Here is a 23,667-nt window from a genome sequence, read left to right on the forward strand (position 1 = left end):
TTGATTATCCTTAATGATCAGAATGACCCCGCCTCAAAAGGTAGTGACCCCATTTGTCAGTTATTTAGTGAGCGCAAGCTCAGAGGTAATGAAAGAACAAGGCGAATTCCTCGTGTAACAATTATACACACTGAGACAACTGTGGATTGTGGCTTGTTTCTTTTAAACTGCCTGACCCGTGACTCATTTCACCTTCAAAGAAGAAGAAAAAAAAGAGTCGCCCTGAAAACCAAAGAAGACTTTTCAGCTTTCATGTGTTGCTGTGATGAATTACGCCGCTGACACACATGCTCGTGCACACATGCTCGTGCACACATGCTCGTGCACACATGCTCGTGCACACATGCTCGTGCACACAGAATGGATGTAGTTATCCCACCTTTCAGGAAGGAAAGGAAACACGCAGACACGGAACATGAAATGCTAGATTCAGTAAAGTGAAACTTTCAAATGACTATAAAGGCAAATTTACACAATGACAGGTAACTTCTAACATGTAGCTGTTGGTTAGACTCTGAGTGCGTTTGAGTTCCTCTCCCTGTGTTCCTGGCAGCCTCATTCAGAGTGGCACCATGGAGGCGAGAGGCCCAGCTGTCATCATGAAGACAAGAGCCATGCATGTGTGATAGAAATGCTCCTAGTGAAAAAGTTGTTGAGTTTATCCATTATTCAGCAGACGGATAGTTACCAGTGTTCGGTGCAGGGCTCAGTTACAGCAGAGCTCTTAGAGAGACTCTGTGGATATGCGTGTTAATCCGTAAATTATAAACCATAAATCCGGTGTCTCTATACTTTGATATAGACGTTTCAAAAGTAAGCAAGTAGCCATCATTATCTAAACTGAACTTCAGCACTGTTAAAAGCAAAAAATAATTCCAGATGCAAAAAAGTGGAATAAAGGTTTATTCTGCAGGGAAGCGCGCCACTCCTAGTTAATCCTACATCCGTCATCAGAAGTCAGACTGCAGTCCACAGCTTTCAACAGACCCTGCAGTACAGTAAGTGGGTAATTCGCTGATCTTCCGCTATGAGCACACACACAGGCTTTGATGTGCTTCCTTGATATTTATCTGGAGGAAAAACAAACACTCCCTGCAAAGATGATGCTATTAGATTGCCAGGGTTTAGTGTGAAACATCTTGAGAATAACCATTAAGTGTGCTTGTGTATTTGCAGGAGAAGACGGCAGAAATCAGAGGAGGAAAATTAGTCTGTGTGAGCACTGGGTCATGCAGAGGCAAATGAGATCTAAATGGGCAGATTATTAAGTCTGCAAAAAGACAAATCACACCGACTGACTGATGAGGAGAAATGAAATTATGTCCTTAGAGAAATGAGTTTTTTGATGAAAGAAATCCAGCAGGATTATGCTAAGCCCTACGCCTAAATAAAAGTGAAATCCAGCGTCCTTCTCCCTGTGTTGCACTCTATCCAGCGCCAATGCAGAGTAAATTATTCAGCAATGTTTTCTTTCACCAACTTCACGGGCAGCCAAAGAGGTTTGAGGAAGCAGCTGCACTTCTCTATGAAGCACTGCCCTGTAGTTTTTCCTGTCCAGATAAAGACAGACGCTCCTTCTCCCTCGTACGTTTGACAGTCCAGCTTTTAGGTCGCCACAGTGCTTAGAAAGTTCATTTTCCAAGGATGTATCTGGCACGTCATGCCCAGGAAGAGAGGCCATCTGGTGATCCTAACATGAGGCAGCGGCGCCCTCCAATTTTGACCCACCAGGACATCCGCTTCAGCGAGGCAGGAGGACAAGGGCATGAAGCAAACTGGGGCTTTTCAACCACACACACAGTCACAAGTATATGCACAGTTGATTAAACACTATAAGTACTGCAGACAAACTGTGGTGACGCCAACAGGACTCTGACTCGTCTGGTTATACTCCATGAAACACCACAATCTGAGTCTCAGTAAATAAGCTGTGACTGAGGATCATTTTCACCACTGACAGACTGATATTTTCTTCTAATGACGTGGGGTGTATGTGTATATACACATACACACAGTCGGTCATAAAGCTTGTTAAATTCAATTATTAAAGTTACTGAATGTATTTTGCATATTTCAAATAAGCCGCACATACTGTTATTCTGCACTCAGAGTTCATTCCTGTAGACGTATAGTTTAGACGTCTGTTTAACTAAAGATTTGACCATCTGATCAAAGGGAATCTAAAATGATGATGAATGCAGATGAAGTTGTGAGGCCTGCTCCTGTGTCTTTGTAAGAGGATAAAAGAAGAAAGTGCAGCGATGTGGAGGGAGAGAAGCAGAAAGGAGAAGCAGGTCAGACGTGATACAAAGTAACAGCCCGATGGAGGTGACTGCACTCTGAACCAACAAAAAGCCTTTCTTCTCCATTTTCAAGAAAACAAAATGTAAATTTACTCAGGCATGCTGCAGATGCATTAAAACAAAAGAGCCTGAGAAGCAAAGAAGCACCCACAATGTCAATGCAGCACAGGTGGGAGCAAAACGACAGGCTTCACAGAGAGGCTTTCAGAGGCTACCTTCGGGGCATGAGCAAGAAGAAAAAACACAGTTTGTAAGCTTGCGCCTCATCTGTAACTATTTTCCATCTCACCTTGGATGACTTCTGGCTGAAGTTAACTTTGTTGAGCATCTTTAATTCACTGTCAGCACCGTGCATCCAACAAATAAACACATAACAAAGCTGCCAAATCTCAGGCAGACAACAAAACTGAGACATGTTTGACGCAACTAAATCCCCTGCAACACAAACACCCGGATTGCGATTTCCATTTTTCTTGCCCCCATTTTACCTCTTCATTTTCAATCTTCAGAGTAGCGATACGAGACTGCAGCTGCTGGAACCTCAGTATAAGCTCCCCATTCACTGGTGGCTGCACTGAGATCTGACATACCTGGAAATATAGACAAATCACAGCATCACTGACCATGTACCTGAAATTTCAAGCTATCAGAGGAACAAGGTCACATAAGCTCTAAATTTAAACAGGATGTAGGCATCCAAATTCTTTTTCCAATTGCAAGGCAAACCACAGTGACGTCTCCCAAATGAATGCAGACACCGATGCAAAAACAGCTAGTAAACAGACACGCTATCAGCAGAGTGCCAGCCAAACAGTAAAATCCCTAACACATGTTGAGCTTCATGACTTCAGGGGACGTAATAACACATGATTTGTTAATTTCAGTACCCCATAAAACCTGATGCAGCAGCCCATACGCAATAAAAAGCTGCACTCAAGCCACTGAATATCTGACTAAGGCTGAGATATTTTTATTTTTCAAAATTAAGCTCAAAAGGTATTCAGTATATTTGCACCACTTATTAGATAAAATCCAGCTGCACCACATACTTCGTCTCCCATGTGAGGCTGGAACTCAAATTTTGCTGGAGGACAGAAGGCCGTAGGGTACATCTCCATGAACCTCTGTCGGTCACTTCGTGGATCTAAACTGTCCACTGCATTTTCGATGATGTCAAGACCCTCGTGGCGTGACGTCTCCAAGTTGTATTCGGCAGACAGGTAAGTCCGCAGGGCACGATTCAGACTGGCATGGTAACCCAAATCACAGCACTGGATGGGGAAAAAAAGAAAAAAGGCAGATTAGTAAATTGATTTTATCAATTATGGTTGATTATTACGGAGCTTAGACTTTCAGCTTTAATTTAAGAGGGTTAAACAAAATCATTCAGTTATTATTATTCATCAACTTTACACTCAACCTTTGGCAAAAAAGTAACTGAATAATTCAGCCACAGACTATTGTTACTTAGCCACGTTGGTTATTTCTTCACATGTTAAGCAGATAAAGAAACCTGCAGTTGATTCCAAGTGTGACAAATGCATTTCAAAGTGGTTTCTGTAAATCCAGACCGTGATGCAAAGGAGCACTCGGTGACAGTGAAATACCAGACAAAGAGTGACTTTGTGTTACTAATCATTTTGCTGTGCTTATTTTTATTTAGATGCTCTAAATTATAAACCGTGGATGCAATAAAAAATGTTTTAAATTCTTCTTGTTAAAAGTGAAGAGCAACTCTCAAATGTACACAGAAATATAAATGAGCAATAGCTGGCTACATTTTATGGTTAAAAAGAGACTAAATGACATCACTTTCTGAGCCAAAAGTATTGCCTCTGTGTTGCACGACTCGAGCCGTACCTCCGGGATCTGATTTGCCAAGGTCACTGCTAACAACAGCACCCACCTAGAGCTCCACACAGAGAAACACAAAATGGCCTGAACAACTGTCAAACACGATGCTACAACCAGCCTGCTTGTACGCTTTGTTTTTCACTATAAAAAGTCTCTTCATCAATAAACAAATGCTTGTGAGCCTGCACACAAAGCTCACGCAGAGAGCATCTCTCACACAATCACACACACACACACACACACAATCACACACACACACACACACACACACACACACACACACACACAATCACACGCACACACACACGCCCTGGTGAGATGTGAAGGCTTCTGAGCAAAGCAGGGAGAGGGGTAATTTCAGCGCACAGCATGCCGCTGAATAGAGGTTGCATTTCTCTCTCTTCTCTCCTTCAGTCCTGTCTGGAATATAAAAACCCAAACACTTGCCAAAATCCCAGCCGTCTCCGGTTTCCTTAGAAACGCGACAGAAAGTGGTGCAGTAAGTTTATCTCTCTCTTTCAAAAAAAAAAAGAAAAAGAAAAAGAAATGACTCAGGTAATGAAACTGTGAATAAGTCATATATATCTGTATTGCATAAAGCAAAACAAAGAAAAACAACATGATCAGATTACGTAACAATCGTCTTTAATATAAAAAAGAAGCCAGTTCAGGGCCACGCCCCCTTTTTATTCAACCAATCTGAAACATGTGAAAAATAGCTGTTACATAATGTATAACTAAATATTAAACATAGGATTTCAATAATGACAGAGTATGGTAGGAGGAAAGAATAGCTTTCATCACCAAAGTTAATAAAGCTGCTTTAATTTGGTCCTGCACTATAATTTCCATCCCACAGTCTAGTGTCCAGAACTCTTATATTAAGCACAGCTGCTAAAGTCATCAGTCTTTCTTCTGAAGGTCAGAGAAAAAGCCCTGAGCAGTAATTGGTCTTTTGCATAAGAAGCTCAAACAAATATGAGAAAATCTTAACCGGGGGGGGGGGGGGGGGGGGGTCAATGTCTATAAAAACGGGTGAAGTAGTGATTAAGGTTGGGTAATCTTCTCCATAATCTAACTGTCCTATAGCAGCCTGGTATCATCAAATAACCTATCCGCACCGTTACTGTGGTGGCGCACAATTATTATCAACTTAACAACAACACTACTGATTTGCTGGGTATTTTTGACATTGTTTATCAGGACGAATAAAAGTACCGATGCGTACATTGATTGTTTGGACAATAAATCAATATGTTAAATACCAGTTTAATCTGTGTCAGCCAAAGAAAATTTCAAGAGGCCAAAAACGAATGCAGAGACATCTGCAGTGCAGGCACTCTTCTATTGTTGTGCAACAATGCTTTTGATTAATTAATTGTGTATAGGCATTTAATTGCCAGATTTTCCATATAAAATTATTCTGGGAAAATACATTATCATTATTATTATTATTATTAATACATGTACCAACCAGTATCCATCTCCCAAAATCTGCATTGGAAAGTAAAAAAACAAAAGACCACCACTTAAAACGCGTGTGTTCTGATTATTAATATTCTCCTCAGTCTCACTTGAGGCAAAAAAAAAAAGTGTGTGCAGAAGAAGAAGAAGAAGCTGGCTCACAACACGACTGCCAAAATCCCGTGGTTTCATACTTACATCAATTAAGTCCGACAAGTCGTGGATGTAGTATTTGTAAACGGATGAGTTTGTCGCTTCCAGCGTCAGCAGGTACTCGTTCCGCGCTTTGATCGACTTCAGCTTGTTCTCGGAGTACTTGGCTTGACGCTGATGAGAGAATTAGAAGCAAGAATGAGAAACAGACAACAGAGCGAGCGAGACGGGGTGAATTTAATGAGTGAAGATTTGCCTTTTGACAAGTGATTATGCTTTCATGTCTCCGCACGCACAGCGAGTCACAGTGCTGGGACTAGATTACTGTCAAAACAAAACATTTTAGGCAACGTTAGAGGAGAAATAAGTTACAGTCTGGCATGAAAAGGACCAAGTACGGAAAAAAAACAAAAAAATGAACTAAAACCAGGCTGTGGCCTTGGTTTCAACTTGGACACCTCAGTGTGGGACAGAAGTTTTTAACTTGCACTTCCTCTTCAGCAGACAAGCACGAGGCTGTTAGTCAACACGCGCTGACCACTGCACTAGGCTCTGATTCACACACTCCAGATCACCCATATTTTAAGACTTCCCAAAAGCATTCCTGGAAAACTTGTGTTATAAAAAAAATCAGTTGCCTGGACTTTAATCATTTGCCACAGAGATTTAACAGACAACAGGCCTGTTTCTAAGAAAACAAAGCCTGGGTGAGTCTTTTCCTTAACTGCAGTTTCTTTTTCAATACTGAACAGTTATTTTTTTTGTCTTTTATGGTGCAACTACTGGCTTTTGCTGCCTTTAACACCTGGCATCTTACCTTCTCTTTCATCTTCTCAATTTTCTTCACAGAGCTGCGCCTCTGGTATTTTTCCTCCATTCGAATGCTGAAGACAGGATCAGCCCTGCCAATCTGCTTTTCTTCTTGCTTCTCAGCCTCCTTCAGCTTGCTCTCAGCGCTGATGCTCTCCGAGTGGTACATGTGATACGTCTTCATCACCTGGACAGGAAGGAAAAGGCGTCATTTTATTTCAAGACCAGAAAAAACTAAAAAGGCAGCAGCCTCTGGGTGTTGGGTTAGTTCCTGTGGGGTCAAAGATCAGAATAATCCATCGTCTTAATCGTGACCTAACCCGCAAATAAGGCTTCCATCTTCTGACTCACTCATTTATCACCTATCGATTCAACTCCTGTCAAAGCACTCATCGCTCACAGTTCTTCTTGTGCTGAACCACAAATCAAAGAGTCTTTTTTGTTTAGTTAAGTACACAAACCACACAGGCCAAAGAACTAAAAAGATGCACTCAGGAAGTTATCAAGAGGACTATTTTTAGACTTTCAATTCAGCTTTTTACTGAGATGGTATTTGGCTCTGGCTTCATGTCTTCATGTAGCATAAACTTCAAAAATGTGTCTTTTTCTTAAAGCTATAATCGCATTTAAGCTGAAGTCATTCACCGTTTTGCCTTCACACTGTAACAATGTAACACAGCAGAAGTTTATTACGCTGATAGTGGCCTGCTGATTAGAGCTACTTCCTAAAGCTTGAATCATCCTCCTCCTGCGTTCCTCACAGTACTCCATGGATCCATTAGGCAGTGACTCAGCTGCAAGTGGCAGGTTAACTACAAAATACAAATAATGAACTTTGCAAACTTTACAAGAGAGCTGAGAGCTGATAGTCTTATTAACATAGATGATAAACAGACAGTGTACTCATAGGAAAATAATGATGACTCAGTGGCATGGTAAGAGGAAAACTGAAACAAATTCATGATGTCATTGTGAAGTCTGAAAGCAGAATAGGCCACTCAACCCCACACATCCATGAAAATGAAGACATTAGGGAAGCATTTGGAGGAAGAGAAACAAAACAGGTGAAAATGACGAGGAGAGGAAATGAGATCTGAGCTGATGGTTCGTGGCGGTCGGCCAAAACTACTGAACTAAGTAGAAGGACCAAAATTATATTCAAACGTCCAAGGCAGCAATATAGAGCACAGAGCGGTTTAACCTGGAATGAACCGACTCCGGCAAATTACAGCTCCACAACCTGTGTATGAAATACATTTGTCTGCACAAAACCTCAGCTTCAGTACAAATAGAGACTCACCCATTCAAAATCTAAACATCTTTCCCCCAATGTGAGTTATTTCTGTACGGGTGGAACAACAGAGCAAAGCCTGGTTTGTCTGGAGCCCTTCGTCTTTGGTGGGGTTGGCTTAACTGGAACCAGTTTAGAGATGGGTGACTGACCTTGGTCCGCGTACTCCTCACTTAATGGTCTGGAGTCTGCCACTGCTGTGTTTACTTTACCGCTTTTTTTAGAGGGACACATTTAGACACGGACGAGACCTGTTATTTCAGTGGCGGTGGCCGACACTGGGACTGCGGCTGTCTGATGCAACAGCTACCCTGTGTGCGCGCGCGTGTGCGTGTGTGCTCACGTGTGTCCTCCCACTGGGGTTAAAGCAGGCCAAATCTACAGCGTGGACTGTGGTGAGAGTGACACACATTAAGCTCGAGAGTAACACGTTGTTGTGTTTGGAGGAGCGAGGGCTGGTCTGCCCCCTTTACACACAGGGGAAGTGTAACCAACTTCAGTCCTTCATGGTGAGTAACTGGAGACTCTATGAGCAAACTGAACTGATCTTCAGTGAATGTCCTGGGAAGGCAGAACAACTGATCTGACTTGTTGCTACATCACCGTACATGCAAGGTGACGATGCGTCAGGAAAGCAACTAAAAACACAAAATCACACACATGAACAGTATTACTTAATTATATTTCATAAGCTTTAAACCTTAGGTTTGTTGTTATTTATGAAACGCTACTCACGCTATACTTCGGCTACACAATATTTGATCCTTTCATTTTACTTTTTAAAGGGTTTGCTGGAGTTTGCATATCCATGGCTTCTGTGAGGCATTGAATACAAGGACTAGCAGAGCTGATAGTTAAGGCAGTAACTAGCAGGGTCAAAGGCACACAGAGGCTGCTAACAATACAAATGAAAAGCGTTAGGAACTACACTGCACATGTGCAGCCTGTGTGATGCACCGGTTTGACAGCTTGGTAAAATTTCACTGACCCACTGGGGTGAAATTTAAACCTGTGAGTTGACAGCTTCAGAGCCATGGTTTGGTTTCTTGCAACCTGCAAGCTAGTAGTCTTGGGCACATATAGCATAATTACAATGGTTCTCATTTTGAATGTAGAACTTTGTTGCGTGTAATGCAACCTGGACTTTTCCCAGGTTTTCTGTCTGTCTCTGATGTCAGCTACTGAAAGAAATAAAGAATGATAGGGAGCAAGTTGCTATTTGGCTCAGACCTCCCAGTGTGACTTTGCATGAGTCGTTTTCAAGAGCAAAAAAAAAAAAAAAAAAAAAAACCTGGCTGATGAAAGCTATTAGAAACAGAATATGAACTGTAATGAGTCAAGCAAACACAGAGATGGAACTTTGTAGCTTTGAATGGCTGATTTATGAGAGTAAAGGGGACAGTTTTATGCTTTTGTGGTGCAAAGAAATGTGACTTTTCCTGTACTTTGTTTGCAATACATTTGCTTGAATGTTTAATTTAGAATCCATCAGATATCTTCCAGTTTCAGGGTTAAAAACATCAAGTTGTTACAGACAGTAAGAAATTATTGAGCTCAATGCTGTAAACGAGTCTCAACCACAGCCAAGATGAATGTATTCAAGTGCATTAGTGAAAAATAGCAGTCGTTACTACTTACTGTGTATAGCTCATTGAGGACTTTCATTAAGTCTTCCTGGAGCTGAAAGGCTATTTCTTTGCTCTGTAAAAGAAATGCAAAAAGGAAAAACAATAAGAGCAATACAAAGAAATCACCATTATCACACAAGAAATTCATGTTCTATCCAGGTAGTTCCCCTTTAAAGACAACACATTATAAGCACTGTGGGAACAACCATTACTAAACTGCAGCTTCACAAATCTTTTCAGCAAATGCACACTGTTCGTTCTATATCAGGTTTAATATAAGTGCCACTGAGGTGAAACCATTCTCTACTCTTAAATGGTGCACATACAAAACAGATGAGTGCATTTATAATACTGTGTCAAATACAGGCTTTTGTGTGTGAAAGTGGTGCCGGTGTCATGCTAGCTTTTCCACTTCAATCATCGAACACCGCTAGAGTTTCAGCGTCCACATGCTCAACACATTATCTGGCCTCTACGCCTGAATGTAAAAGATTTCTTCCAAATATGTTAACTCAATCAGCTGCGCCACAAGGCTGACTCAGTAATGCTATCACACACACGCCCACAGAAATGCATCTCATGGATGTGGGATACAGTTTAACAGTGATGGTGTGATGGATTTAGAGAGGCCTTTACTATTAATTTAACAGTGAAGCTTCCATATTTCTTTCACACTGACTCATATAGCGTATCAGATGTTTATGAGATTATGAGTCATGACAATGAATTTTTTGATCTCTCCACTATAGTGTTGCCACCTGGATGATATTACAACCTTGGCCTGTGCACCAGGCCTATATCAAACCCAATTATCCTCAGACAAAACTCATTGTGGGAGCCACTCACAGCGATATGATGGACAAGCTTTCTGAGTGGGTATCAAGCCAGCTCCTGTAGTAAGAGAGTGGGGATTTATTTTCTAAAGATATAGAGGGCATTGTAGTCTTTTTAAGAGCCATAATGCTGAAATAAACACTAAATTTAATATCAAAGGGGGCTATTGGGAGTTTTTGAAAAAGGCAGCACAATGATTTTAGGATTGAGGGTAAATTTGGGGCGAGTTCACGAGCAACAAGATGCACATTCCTGATGCTGGCTTCAGACCGTTGCAATGGCAACAGTTGTTGCCAAGGAAATTAGTTATGTAGCTAAACCTGTTTGAATGTGCACAATGTTTTTGGGAAGAAAACATGAATTTATATCCAAAAAAACCCCACCAAAAGCATTGCAGATTGTGAGTCGTCTTAAAGCCGTTTTTATATTTTACTGAATAAGAAATTGCAAATAGTCAGTCTGCCAGTTTTAGCCGCACGATACAGTTCATAAAGAGATAAGCTGAAGCAAACACTGAAGCAAAGTTAACTGGATGCATTTATTTTCACAGTGCAATATATTGTGTCGTAGTTGTTTATTACTTGTGACACAAGATGCTGTTAAATGCATCACTGACCCAAGTGAGTTCTCAGACATGATCACGCTTGCACGAAACACCACAAGTTTTTGGCTATAACTCAACCGTGCATATGCAACCGACCTGAACCGCAGCAAGACTGCGAGTACTTCTACACAGATTTCCACAGTCTGTCACTCTTGTTCTTCACGTTGCTTACAGGTAAAGCTGTACAGTGTCCAAGTATTTTAACAGACAGCAAAGAGGATTACGCTCTCAGTCACTGGCTGCTAGGCTGGTGTCTGAAATTATAGAGTCACGCTAGGTGACCTCACTGATCTGCAACACCTACCTAATCACCACCTGGTCTGTCATTTCCCCGACTTGGAGCTTTTTAGCTAATCGGGACATAATCAGATAACCAGATTCCAGGAGAAACAAACTCAGCAAGAGGAAACCTCAGGCATGTTTGACAGGTGAGTGTAGATAAGGAAGTTACTAAGCAGTCTTACGTTTTTTTGGTGAACTATACGATCACCTGGACCTTGGGTTTATCAATACTCAGTAAACTGCCTGTTAAATGTAAATTCACACGATTGTAAAGACACAGACCTTCCCCTGTGGGAAAATCCATTAGCAAGCATCAGTTCCATGGACAGGACCTTTGACTATCTGTCAGATCTAACACACATCAGTTCTTTCCCATTGAGGAGGCTGGGAAGTGATCCAGAGCTCAATGAAAAGCCTTCTCAGAGATCACAAGATGTGCGAGAAAGAATGTGTGTACACGTGTGTGTGTGTTGGATGTGAGAGAAATAAAGAGGGAGATGATAGTAAATTACATTTACAATCACGACTGCCTTTTACCAGGAAAAGCTACACGTAGCATGAGGTTTTGAATTTTGGAAACGGTTGTTTAGCGAAGCTGTGTTGTGCAACACATGTCGCTGATTTAATTTGCACAACGTTTTTTCCTTCCTGCTTAAAGGAATCTCAGCTGGGGGGTTTCCAATTCAGTCCAATTCATTAAAAGGATCCTACAAATGGGTTTTCCCTTTCAACTTCATACCATCTGTATTCCAACCACATTAGAAAGATGAAACAAACCCAGTGAGAAGAAACCATGGCAGCACTTAGGGAGTGGTGGGTTTCATATTGCCACTGCCATTAATCACAGTATAGAGATGGCAGCTGTATACGCTGCAGGGCAGGTGTGTACATTAGAGTGTCTTCCGACTGTAACTTGGAATTTGACCAAATGACACAAATATTGAACCCTTCGTAATTTGTCAGCCTAATTATTGGTTAGTCCAGCTGTTTCACTTGTGATTTTAAAAAAACAAAACAAATACTTTAAAAATCTGTTAAAAATGGTTTAAAACTAAAAGTTGCATTGTTATTTATTATGCAAATAAGAAACTAAATTCATGTTTTTTGAGCCGGTGTTCTGGGAATCCATCTTACCTCACAAACCATCCTAGCGGTTGTTTCTGCGCATGCGCTTTGCATGCGCACAACACAAAATTAAGTGTCAAACCATCATATCTTTGTGAATATAAGCTAGAAGCATACTCTGATGGGTAAAGTTAAGTGGCAAACCGTCCTACATACTTACATTTCTGCTGGAATTCTTGTGTGACGGCAGAAATGTGCATAAACTACGTACGGTGGACGGTTTGCCAAAGTACGATGGTTTGTCAGAACACCGGCACAGCGGACGTCTCTGAGAAGTTGCAAATTCAATGATGCAAAACATTCAACCACCAACACTAATTTTTCTGCTCAGGAATGAAATTACTGAACATAAATAGCTTTAATTTGGCATCTTTTACTATTTTTTTCTGCTTTTTGTAAAAGTGTAACTTTGAAAATTCAATGACAACATCAATAATTTTATTTTAGCATTAAAAATATTATTTTGATTAGAGCATTTGCACACACTGGTAGATTAACTATTACAGAAACATAAAAATTTGGTAATTATCGCTACTGTTGGGTTTACTCCACAGCTGCCCTGAATTAACATTGAGTGGTGGACTAATACATTTGCAAAGCACCATATTGGAGGTGCTGGTAGTGGATTTTGGGATATTACACTTTTTGTTATTACACCAAATCAGTTAAATAGATTCAGCTTGAATTATTTCAATATTTACACCTTTTTGTAAACTTATGTGTTGCTTTAAGTTCAAAAGTGCCTCGAGCTCTAGGAAATCCACCATGTAGCTGCTGCCACAGAATATCACTTTCATGAATAAAACAGGGCAGAGCAAAACAAAGAGCCAGTTGTATGAATAATGAAAACTTGATGCATGTGAGAAGATCTTTCCAAGCATAAAGACAGAAAAAGCTCGCTACTCGAGTCTTGCGTACACACACACACACACACACACACACACACACACACAAAAAAAAGAGGAAAAAATGTGGTGCTTCTAAAGAAAGCCGTGGTTTCTTTTTAAGTGACCACAGTGCAGAACTAAAGAAATAAATGCACACGCCGAACAGCAACCGGAGGATGTTGACGAAGACAATATGGCCACTATGGGGTCCCTCCTCCGCTGCTGCACCTCGCAGCATGAAACCTGAACATACAAGGAAATATAAACACGGGTCTTTGATGTGGTGGAAGGATGACAAGAGTACAGCTGTCTCCTCAAAGCTGTGAGGGAGTCCACGTAACATGGGGGACTTCTCTGTTGTTTGTGCCTCGTTATTGAAGCTCTGCTGAGATCAAAGGCTCGGGGAAGCTTTAATTAGAGTGCGAGCTGTGTCTCGGGTCTCCAATGAGCTGGGACCTCCCATCAGACTGCTTCTTGTCTGCGCAATGTCACCTGGATACACAAAGTAAATGCCAACTTTAAAAGGACGGTCTATAAAGTGGCTCGATACTGCAGATTCCACAGCAGTAATGGGGATGCAGGTGGAGTAATGACAGGACTGCACTACTCCACAGTTTGTGAGGAGTTTCTGAGCTGCATTAAAAATATGTATCATTATTGAAAGTAGTCTATCATTATGATTGTGAAAGTAAGTTAAGCCAGGACAGAGGTCGGTGACTCGCGGCTCTTTTGCTCCTCGGCTGTGGCTAAAATAAGAAAATGTTAAATGTTACAGGCACAACCTTCCCTGTGTGACGTGATCTGTGCGTACCAGGCGCTCGCCCACATGTGTTTAAGAGAGGGTTGAGAGATGTTACGAGTAGGTTTAGACTCTGTATACACAGAAGGTTTTTTGAAAGTGAAAATGATTGCCTTCGTGAAGCTGAACTTTATAAATTGTGCGTAAATGATTAGTATTTATTCAGGTTTGGATGTTTGCATCTGTAAAATAGTTTCACATGGTGGTTTTTTGTTTTGTGTGTGGATTGAAGCACGTGCGTGTGAGTCCTCAAAAGTTCATTGTACACATTTGCAAAGCTTAGCTTACAGTTGTGGATCATATTGTGTGCATTTGCAACCCTTTTGAGACAAATTTATCTCCGTATCTGTCATCTTTGGATGCACATGCGAGCAGGTTTTCTAAGACATCAACTGCATGAAGTCCAAACATCACTGTTTCCTGACTGATTACACCCTGCAGTCCTGCATGAATATTAAAGTGACTTCTTACATCTCTGATGTTGAGAAGCTCTGCAGTGATGCTGAGAAACGGAAATCACACATTTCATATGCTCTTATTTGTAATAAATAAAACAAAGGAGTTGCCAGCACATTGAAATGGATTAAAGTCATATTTATATACAAATAGTTTTCATGATTATTCTTGTTTTAAATTATACCGGCTCTTTTCCCCCAGTATTCGCAACAAGACGAAACTTTGAGAAAATACTGTCTGTTTCACATCTGGCCTCGTTAGTAGAACCAGAACCCTTTAAAGGGAAATGAGTGTTGCAGCTTCCTGTGAGTCTGCTGGGGGTTCAAGGCAATCATTTAAAAACCAAGAAATTCTACTGCGTTGAAGACCAAAGTTTAAAAAACAAAAATGTTTCCTTCTTTTTAAACAGATAAGATCTTGGAGGTTTGCAAGAAAGTGGAGCATAAAAAGAGAAAGGATAAAAAGGTTGTGCAAGCTAAAATGACACAAAGGCACTCCTCTGAAGAAAAGACACTTTGTAATTTAGGTTTGCGGTGAGTTCATGTGACTCCTGCAACATAGGAGCTCATAATCTGCTAGGGAGTCGTCAGCTTTGTGGTAGAAAATGCAGCAGATTGGTTTTGGTCATAAAACCATGAGAGACCGAAGACGTTCTGAATCTTAAAGACTGGTGACCGAGCTCCCAGCGCATTACTCTTAATTCACAAAACGAAACCACGGGAGCGCCACAGACCATCATACCATCAAACGCAATGCTGAATATATATCCTGCATATCATGCGACTAAATATACACTGTTTTTGAATGAATGGATGCATTAAAAGTGAAAGATTGTTTATATAACATGAGGGCCTGGAGACACTGCTGCCCAATGTGACCGCTACGAAGAATCTGGATCATGTTAGTGGTGACTTTGAGTGTTTTGCTGATCAAAGAAAAAGGCACATGTGACCCATTTCTAGCAGAGGTCAAACATCAGTATAATGAACAAAAAAAAAAACCTTCAAAAGCAGTCAAAATGAGACTATGAGAATTTAAATAGACAAGGAAACGGTGATGCAGAGAAAAATACTAATTTATTAACTTATAAAAGGTAATTTGTGTTATATATCAAGTACATGAGTGTTTTGTTATACAGTTGTACGATAAACAAGGCTGAAAAGTGCCATGAATTCCTGCAAATTTGCAAAAAGAAATTGTGCCGATTTTCTTTGTTTTAAAAAAAACAAGTTTTTCCCTTTAAACCATAAAGGAAATGAATGAAAACTAAATGAAAAACACCTGCTGCAATTCTTATAGCACAAATAAAAAGACTGAAAAGTCATTTTTAGGCTACGTCCACACTAATGCGTTTCCGTTTGAAAACGCATCGTTTTCTCTCCGTTTTGGCCTCCGTCCACACGGAGACGCCGTTTTCCTCAAGGAAAAACGCACCGTTTTGAAAACGCTCTCGAAAACGCATACATTTCAAAACTGAGCTGCCCCGTCGCAGCGTGGACGCTCGAAAACGCAGACTTTCTAAAACGATGACGCATTTTAGTCATGTGATGCAGTCATGTGACCAATCAAACAAAGACAGCGGAGGGCGTTATACAGCAGTTGTTTTCTTTGCTCTCAATTTTGACAGCCCTAAAAAAAGATTAATATCAGTTTGTACATGCTCCAGGTAGCTTTTCTTCAAATTCTTTAATTCTCACTCGCTTTCACGCATGCGCAGGACTGGAAGCGTTTTGTGCCGTTTCAATGTGGACGCACAACTTTGTGAAAACGACTGAAAACGCTAGTGTGTGTGTGTGTGTGTGTGTGTGCATCGCCTCAACTCTAAAAACTACTTTGCCCTTTCTGCCCTCACCTTCTTGAGTAGCCGCGTAGAGTCCTCGCTGATCTGCATGAACCTCATGATGACATTGTTGAGGTAGATGTCACTCAGTGTTGCGTGGTCCTTACTCTCCCTCCTAACCTGGTTCAGCAGCAGGTACCAACAGTTGACTGGTGACAGCAGATTCTGGTCTTTCCTGAGTAAACCAATGGAAATAAGAGTTCAGATAAATTAGGGAATGAAAATGAAAAATTATAAAGTAATGGTTATAACGGAGGTATTCCTCGGTTAACTTTTGTGCCAGACTGAACATATCATGGAGTAAAATTCACTTTATTCATTTTACAGAGTTAAAGAGGATTTACTATTTATATCGTTTTAGAATAATTAGTGCAACCTAAGGTCTTTTGGTTTTTTTTGTTGTATTTAATGCAACAAATTCCCATTAAAGCACTTATCTTTTTTTGCCAGACAAAAGAATGACTGAAATGTGGCTCATTCAGACTACACTGTTAACCACCCATTACTTCCAAGCCAAGCTGTTGTGCTGCTGTGAAAATTCAGGAGCTAAATGAGACATTCTTTGCTTAGAAAGATCTATTTGCCCCCAAAACAATTTCATACTTCAATACTATTATCAAAATAACCTTGCAGGCCTGTAAAAAATATCTGTATGCATTCATCTGAACATTTTCCTATTGGCAACTGTTGGCTGGTTTAGACAGCATTTCCTCTTTTTTTCTAAATGCAGGAGATCGTGACAAGCAGGATGTTTACAAAAACCTCAAGAGCACCCATAAAAAACCTCAAGAGCACCAGTGCTCGTCACTAAAGCAGAAGACAGATTCATCATAGGCGTCCCAGGGTGTTAAATGTCCCATGCACCACAGGCTCTGGGCCAAAAAGATTCTCCAAATATTACAAGGACTACACAGCTAACTTGGAAATATCAGTGACATTTCTAGGGCAGAGCTACAATGCTCTGAGCAAAAATGATTTTCTAAAACCAGGGAAGAGTGTCCCTAAGACTATAAATACACAGTGTAGACTGGTGTTAAAGAAGCCATGTATATGTTGTAGGTGAACTTGAAGAGTAGAGTAAAACTGCAAAAAGAACAAGAAAGACAAGGAAAAGAAGAGAAGCTGCAGAATAGTGGATAATAATAGAAAAGAATTCAAATAAAAACACAGAAGTCAGAGAGGCGTTTCCTGCGCTGTGTGCCGCCTGCAGCCAGGCTAACTGTAGGACATTGTCCAGACCAGAGTGAGCTGGGGCCCTGTGTAAGCAGTGGCCCGCAAGCGGACTTCCTCTGGGTTAATCTATAACATTCCTGCTGCCTGCAAAAAAGTGACGCAGAATATAAGTGTGCATGCTTGTGCACATGTGTGTGTGTGCTTGGGAGAGAACTGAAAGCTGGGTCTTGGGTCAAGTCTTTCAGGAACCATATGGAGACTCGCCTCTGCACCTCTCCAAGTTCGCAAAGACGGACAACATTTGTCAACGCAACAGGTGAAACTTTACACTTGGCAAAGCTGCCCAGCCCTGACCTAGCCTTCAACATTGGCACCACATCTGCTTGGTGAGCAAAAATGAAGAAAATGAACAACTGATGCAAACATTCCAACCAGCTGAAATGTTTCCTGAGGTTGAGCAAAAACAGGAAGACAACGACGCAGACGTGAAAAACATCCAAGGGGATTCGTTTTTCAAAGAAACCAGACGAACATGATAACATGTCCAGTATGGTTGGGAATCAGAAAATAACTACATTTTAAGACAATAGTATTGCAATACATTGCCTGTGATAATGGTGGCATCACAAAGCAGCGGCATATCATTTTAATACATTAGTTCCCTGATTTGCTTTCCCCAGCTGTCCCTGACGTCAGCCCTGTGAATGTGCCCTTCATTGCAAGTTAGTTCACTGTACCTTCCCTCACGGCACCATGTGAAGTCATGGTAAAATGAGCCATTTAGCACAAATACATGTTTTAACCACATTTTTGTGTATAAATAACTTTTACACACGGAGAAAAATATAGATTCTCACACTCACTCAAGCAGTAACTGTGCTTGACGGCATCACTCACCATCTGTCAAAGAGCAATTACTATAGAAATCCTTTCTGCATTATGTATCAGATCCATTCTACAGCACTCAATCTAGACTTGTGGGAACAGTACTAGTTTGTGTTTATTAATTCACTCAGGTTCTCAGGTCCAGATGAATAATGTTCTGTAGGTCACTGACAAGAAGCTGGACATAAAACGCCGCAAGCCACTAAACAATTTAATACTGGTAAATTGACTCCTCAGGCTGGAATAAAAACCACTGTACTGTCTGAAGTAGGACAGCATTACTAAGTTTAACCTAATTTAACACCAGAAGTAACCTGTAACCTATGTGCACATGGCTAATAACATCCAGGGATGTTAGAATAACGTAGCATAAGTAACAGTGTAGCACATGTTATCAAATTAAATCAATTTGTTTAAAAAAAAAGAAAAGAAAGAAAAGAAAGAAAGTTTGATTTAGTAGGGTCAACCTCTTCACAAAGTATAAAGAGGACAGGCACAAAAACAAGTGGGAAACCCACACAGGCTGTGACAACATAACCCCCTGGGAGTTGCTAACCCCACATATAATGGCAGGAAAGTCTCTCACTGTCATCATTTCCCCCTCAGCCAGGGCAGGAACTGGGTCAGACAGAACAGTGACAGATAGACAAGACTCCCCACAAGAGCCAAACACAGGTATGAAAAGAGGAACTCGTGTGTAGAAGAGCGGTGGGGGGGACAGAGGAACAATGTCACCATACTTGCACTCTCATACAGCAGGATGACACTAAAAATGAAGGATACCAATTCAGTATGTACAGTATTGAAACAGAAGGTCTTATCAATAGAAATGGCGAAATAGCAAAGTTGTCTAGTGCCACACTGACTTAAAGAAAACAACAAAAACAAAAAAACGTTTCACTTTAAATTGCACAAATCTCCAGCACCAACGAAGGTGACTCGCGGTGCAGTCTTTCTGCTTATTTGAGTACACATTTACATTTTAAAAGGAAGCAACAGAACGCCAAAGGCTCATAATGACCACAGGAAATGCACCATTTTCTTCATCACAGGTCCTGTGAAAGAATCCCAACAAAGTTGAACTTAATCAAATGAGAATGCGTCAGCAGTTTTCCCTAGACAGCAGGTAGTTATGTGTGGCATTACACAGACTAAGCAGCCACGATGTTTTCCACACCTCCCGCTAATCCTCTGAGACAAAGTGAGGAAGTCCTCTAACCAGCGGCTTAATTTCAGATAAAAGCAGCATATTTAAGACAATCCCAGTTGTGGCTGATGCTACATAAATATTTCAGTTATTCTTTTGCTCTCCGATTCCACGTCCCCTCCCTGAACAAACCTTGCATAATACAGTATCTGGTTGTTTGCATGTGTGTGTTTAAGAAAGACTGGGGGAGAGAGAGAAGAGAGTGTTTGCCCATATTTGTTCATTTGTGTGTGTTCTGCAAACAGCCGCTGAAACACAAATGGATGGCTCTCCCACAGAGTGCTGCAGTGGACAGCACTGTAATTTTGTTTTCTTTCAAGAAGATCCCCCCCCCCCCACAAAAACCCCAAAACTAAACTGGTGGCTCTGAAGTGTCCTAATGCCCGTTCATTTTCAAAGCTGATGTGCTGCACTCAGACGTTGCTGCTGTCTGCTTTACTGCAGCATTGCCAAACATCCGGGACACTTAAAGCTCTGAAAGTTTTCGTATCTATTACACTTTTGCTTAGACCAACATGTTTAACAGCATGTGTTCTCTAAAGTGTCCTAATTTGACTTTATAGCTGCTAATTGTTACGTTTAAGTGGGACAATTTTTTCCAATGCTGCGCACTGCGTTTACTTCTATAATGAAGGCTGAAGAACAAAACCTAAAAACAGAACTACACAATGATCTCTTCATAGTTAACCGTAAAACAAAAGTTCTCTGGGACAACAAGAGTCTCAGAACAGGCAGTAGCTTAGAAAAATACTAAACTACATAATGATCAAAAGTAATGATGCCTGTAAGACGCTATATTCACATATTTGTTATTATTGTTATCTCTTTTGTTATGCTGAAGTATGTTGAGAAGCAGAAACGAGCACCATTACTTTAAAAATTACACTTTTTTTGCGTTAGGCCATTTTCAAATGTGGCTACAGTTTTTACTCTACTTTAGAGTTCAGCAGACTTCTACTGCAGTCTCCCTAGACTCCACAGGTATAGCTCAGCTCAGTACAGGGCACCCCCGAAGCAAGAAGCATTCCTCTCCAGCAGCGAGCAACCGCAATACTCCCACAGGTCGCACAAAGTCTGTGCTTTCAGATGTGCACAAACTTCATTTCACCCCCGAGAAAGACTGAACTCCTACTGTGTCAAAACTTTTTCGTAGCTTGGAATAGCTCGAGAACTTTATGGTAACACGTAAATGGTTCAAGAACAACATAGCTGCCTTCCAACAGCAGAAAACTAGGTTTAGTCTTGTCAAACAAAATCACACATGGCAATGTTTGCAGACTGGTGGAAGGAAATTGTGGCATCGTGTCTTTATAGCTTCACAGAAACATGGTTTATACGAAGGGGGTATGGGATCACAGAAGCATAGCATCAACCACCACCTGTGTTTTGCCCCATTTCCTAGAGGCAACTAAAACAAATACCCATGGGATGAGGCTTGAAGCTGCCTACAAAGGAACTGAATATGTCAAAAATGCTGCATATTAATGCATTTTTAACTAAAAAGAATGACATCTTGAACGCTTATCTCAAAATCTGCTACGCAAACCAGACTCAACAACACTGCTTCATTGCCAACACTTTGTGAATACAGCTGGTTTTGACCAGTTCTTAGATTTAGCTGCTGATTAAAGGACGATACTTCAACCAGGAGCAATACAGTCAAAATAAGCAGAAGTTTAAATTTAGCAATATGGCTCCCTGCCCGACCATGTCCATACACAGAAAGCTGGATCTGAAGTATGTAGATGAACTGATCTGCCATTGTGGATGATTCCATAGCCTTCCTTAAGCCTCAGTCAGAGATCATCTGGCTTTCCCAATTACTAGGGAAATCTGCATTTCCCAACTGGTTGGTGAGTGGCTGCTGGCTGTTGCAAGGTGACAATGGTCATAACGAAGGTGTTGTGATTGTTTTGATCACTAGCAGGCTGCCACAGTCACCTGTAATTTGCATGAAATATGTCGATTTGTCCGTCAGCATTTGACATTTATGTTGTGTGCTGTCGTGCAACTGAAAAGTAAAGCATATACTGTTGTAAATGTTGTGCCTTGAAAGTGAACTTTCACCATTTCTGGTTTGTGCTGCATTTTTCAGAGTTTCACTAGGACTTGGCGAGTAGTTTGCAAGTGTCTTCACTTCACAACCACAAGGTGGTTTTTGGTGCAGCACCATATACCTCTCTGCGACCAATTTCACGCTAGCAAACACTCACCAACTATCAGAAGGGTCACTGATCAGCTTCTAATACTGTTTAACTAAGACCTTAACTCGCTGCTTTACCAATTTTTTCCCCCAAGTTAATTTCAAAACTAGTGACGTACCTAATATTTGGAAACAATCTCTGTCCAGTCCTGACTCAAAGAGCTGGATCGTGTATCAGTGACAAAGGTCAGATTTATGGGGCCATCAGGTCACTTCAGTTGTTCTCTGCTTACTGTGCTAGCTGGCAGCAGCAGTGCATCAATTGCTAGCAGGAGAGCTAACAGCATAGAGGAAGCAAACTGCAAAGGGTCAACAGTTTGAAAGCATTTCGCACTCAACACAACAGCTTTTCTTTTTATGCCTTCAATATTTTTTAACTAATTGCATTGTGGTCAAATCTACACTCACAGTAAGAGCAGGAAATAGAAAAGTAGCAAAACTTTAAAACCAGCATGCAGGAACCAACTAACTCTCACACTCAACTTAAATAATTTAGGTAAATGATGTAAATACTTATTTCAGTAAACTAATATTCTCCGACGCATGTATTTGCTACAAAGTTGAATAAATAGTATTTAAGCCGAGCTTGGTGTTGTCTGATATGGGACCAATGAACTCCTAGACCCTTAAAACAAATATTACGTTATTATCTAGTATTTGCAAACATTATTTCGACGCCTTAGCTTTTGCTAATAGAACCAGTGCATCGCTAATAAAAATGGACATCATGCTACAGACAGAATAAAAACAGTTTTTCACACCACAGACAAATTTGTCCAATGAAAACAGCCTGGAGAATACTGAAGCCTTATTGTACGTGCTTATGTGAACACAAAAATATGGCATGATTTAACACCCGCAGGAGAATTCTTAATGTTATTCAAACGTCTTATATTTATTTAAGAAATATGCTCCTAGGCAGATGCCAAATGTTTACCCTGTGAATGAAGTGACCAGACTGTACATCATACAATGAAAACCACAGAGCGCCATACCAGAGTCTTCTCACTGGTTACACACATGGGCACGCACAGCTGCTAGAGCCATTGGAACTTCAGACAGAGAGCAGGGGCTATTTGCAGACAGCGAGGACAAACATACATTTTATTTTTGCTCCACCACAAGTTCAAACGATATGCTAATGTCTGCTTTTTCCATGAGCCACCTCCTACTAATAAGGCCAAAAAGCACACTATACTTAACTGTGTCAAAATCGATCAAAAAGCCTCCGAGACAAACCGATGCACAATAAATACAGCGGAAGAAGAGGGAGGAGGACAGGGCGAGAAAGAAGACAAACAGAATGAAAGCAAACAGTTTTTCTTCTCACTACACTTTGGTATTTTTGTTTAAGGGTAGATACCAAACAAAAATACTCCTTGAGAACTAAATATATCCAAATATCCAAAATATAAAGTACAGAAACTGTCAAAGATCTTAACTCTAATCCGTTTTATAACAGCTTTGCCAATTTTAGAATATATTTAGCAACTGTATCAAAATAATACCCCATCCACTAGATAACTTCTAATATGTCCTTATGATGACATTCACAGCACTTTGTCCTCATTACTTAGGCTTGTGTCTATTGTGGCACACACAGAAATGCAAAATGAAAAGTCAAGATGGATTATTCAAGAAGCTCCTCTGCTACAATGATGTAATATTCTCAATATATTAATATAAAACACTACATGGTTCCACACATTCAAACAGTACAAATTGTCATGAAACACACTGGAAAGATGTACCTTTTCAAATTCCTCCTCTGACACTATCCTGTTTTTCTTTAGTTAGACCTCGTCTTGCTTTAACAAGGCAGATTTCTCTGTTCAAACAACCTCACCACTAAACTGGGCCTGTATAATT

At 40.7% G+C, this 23,667-nt stretch overlaps 1 protein-coding gene across 7 annotated transcripts in view; it reads right to left on the minus strand.

The window, feature by feature from the left end:
* Nucleotides 1–23,667, minus strand: part of srgap1a (SLIT-ROBO Rho GTPase activating protein 1a) — a 74,765-nt gene that overhangs the window by 25,155 nt on the left and 25,943 nt on the right. For all 7 annotated transcript variants that reach the window (XM_040025097.1, XM_040025101.1, XM_040025098.1 and 4 more), the window contains exons 3-8: nucleotides 16,343–16,505; nucleotides 9,514–9,576; nucleotides 6,592–6,771; nucleotides 5,820–5,948; nucleotides 3,353–3,574; nucleotides 2,792–2,893 (exon numbers count right to left, since the gene is read on the minus strand). In XM_040025097.1, coding sequence (XP_039881031.1) covers nucleotides 2,792–2,893; nucleotides 3,353–3,574; nucleotides 5,820–5,948; nucleotides 6,592–6,771; nucleotides 9,514–9,576; nucleotides 16,343–16,505 — 859 coding nt within the window. The remainder of the gene's footprint in view (nucleotides 1–2,791; nucleotides 2,894–3,352; nucleotides 3,575–5,819; nucleotides 5,949–6,591; nucleotides 6,772–9,513; nucleotides 9,577–16,342; nucleotides 16,506–23,667) is intronic.

The sequence above is a fragment of the Simochromis diagramma genome, unplaced genomic scaffold (genome assembly GCF_900408965.1).
Source record: "Simochromis diagramma unplaced genomic scaffold, fSimDia1.1 OVJJ01000293.1, whole genome shotgun sequence".
In the NCBI taxonomy this organism is placed as follows: Eukaryota; Metazoa; Chordata; class Actinopteri; order Cichliformes; family Cichlidae; genus Simochromis; species Simochromis diagramma.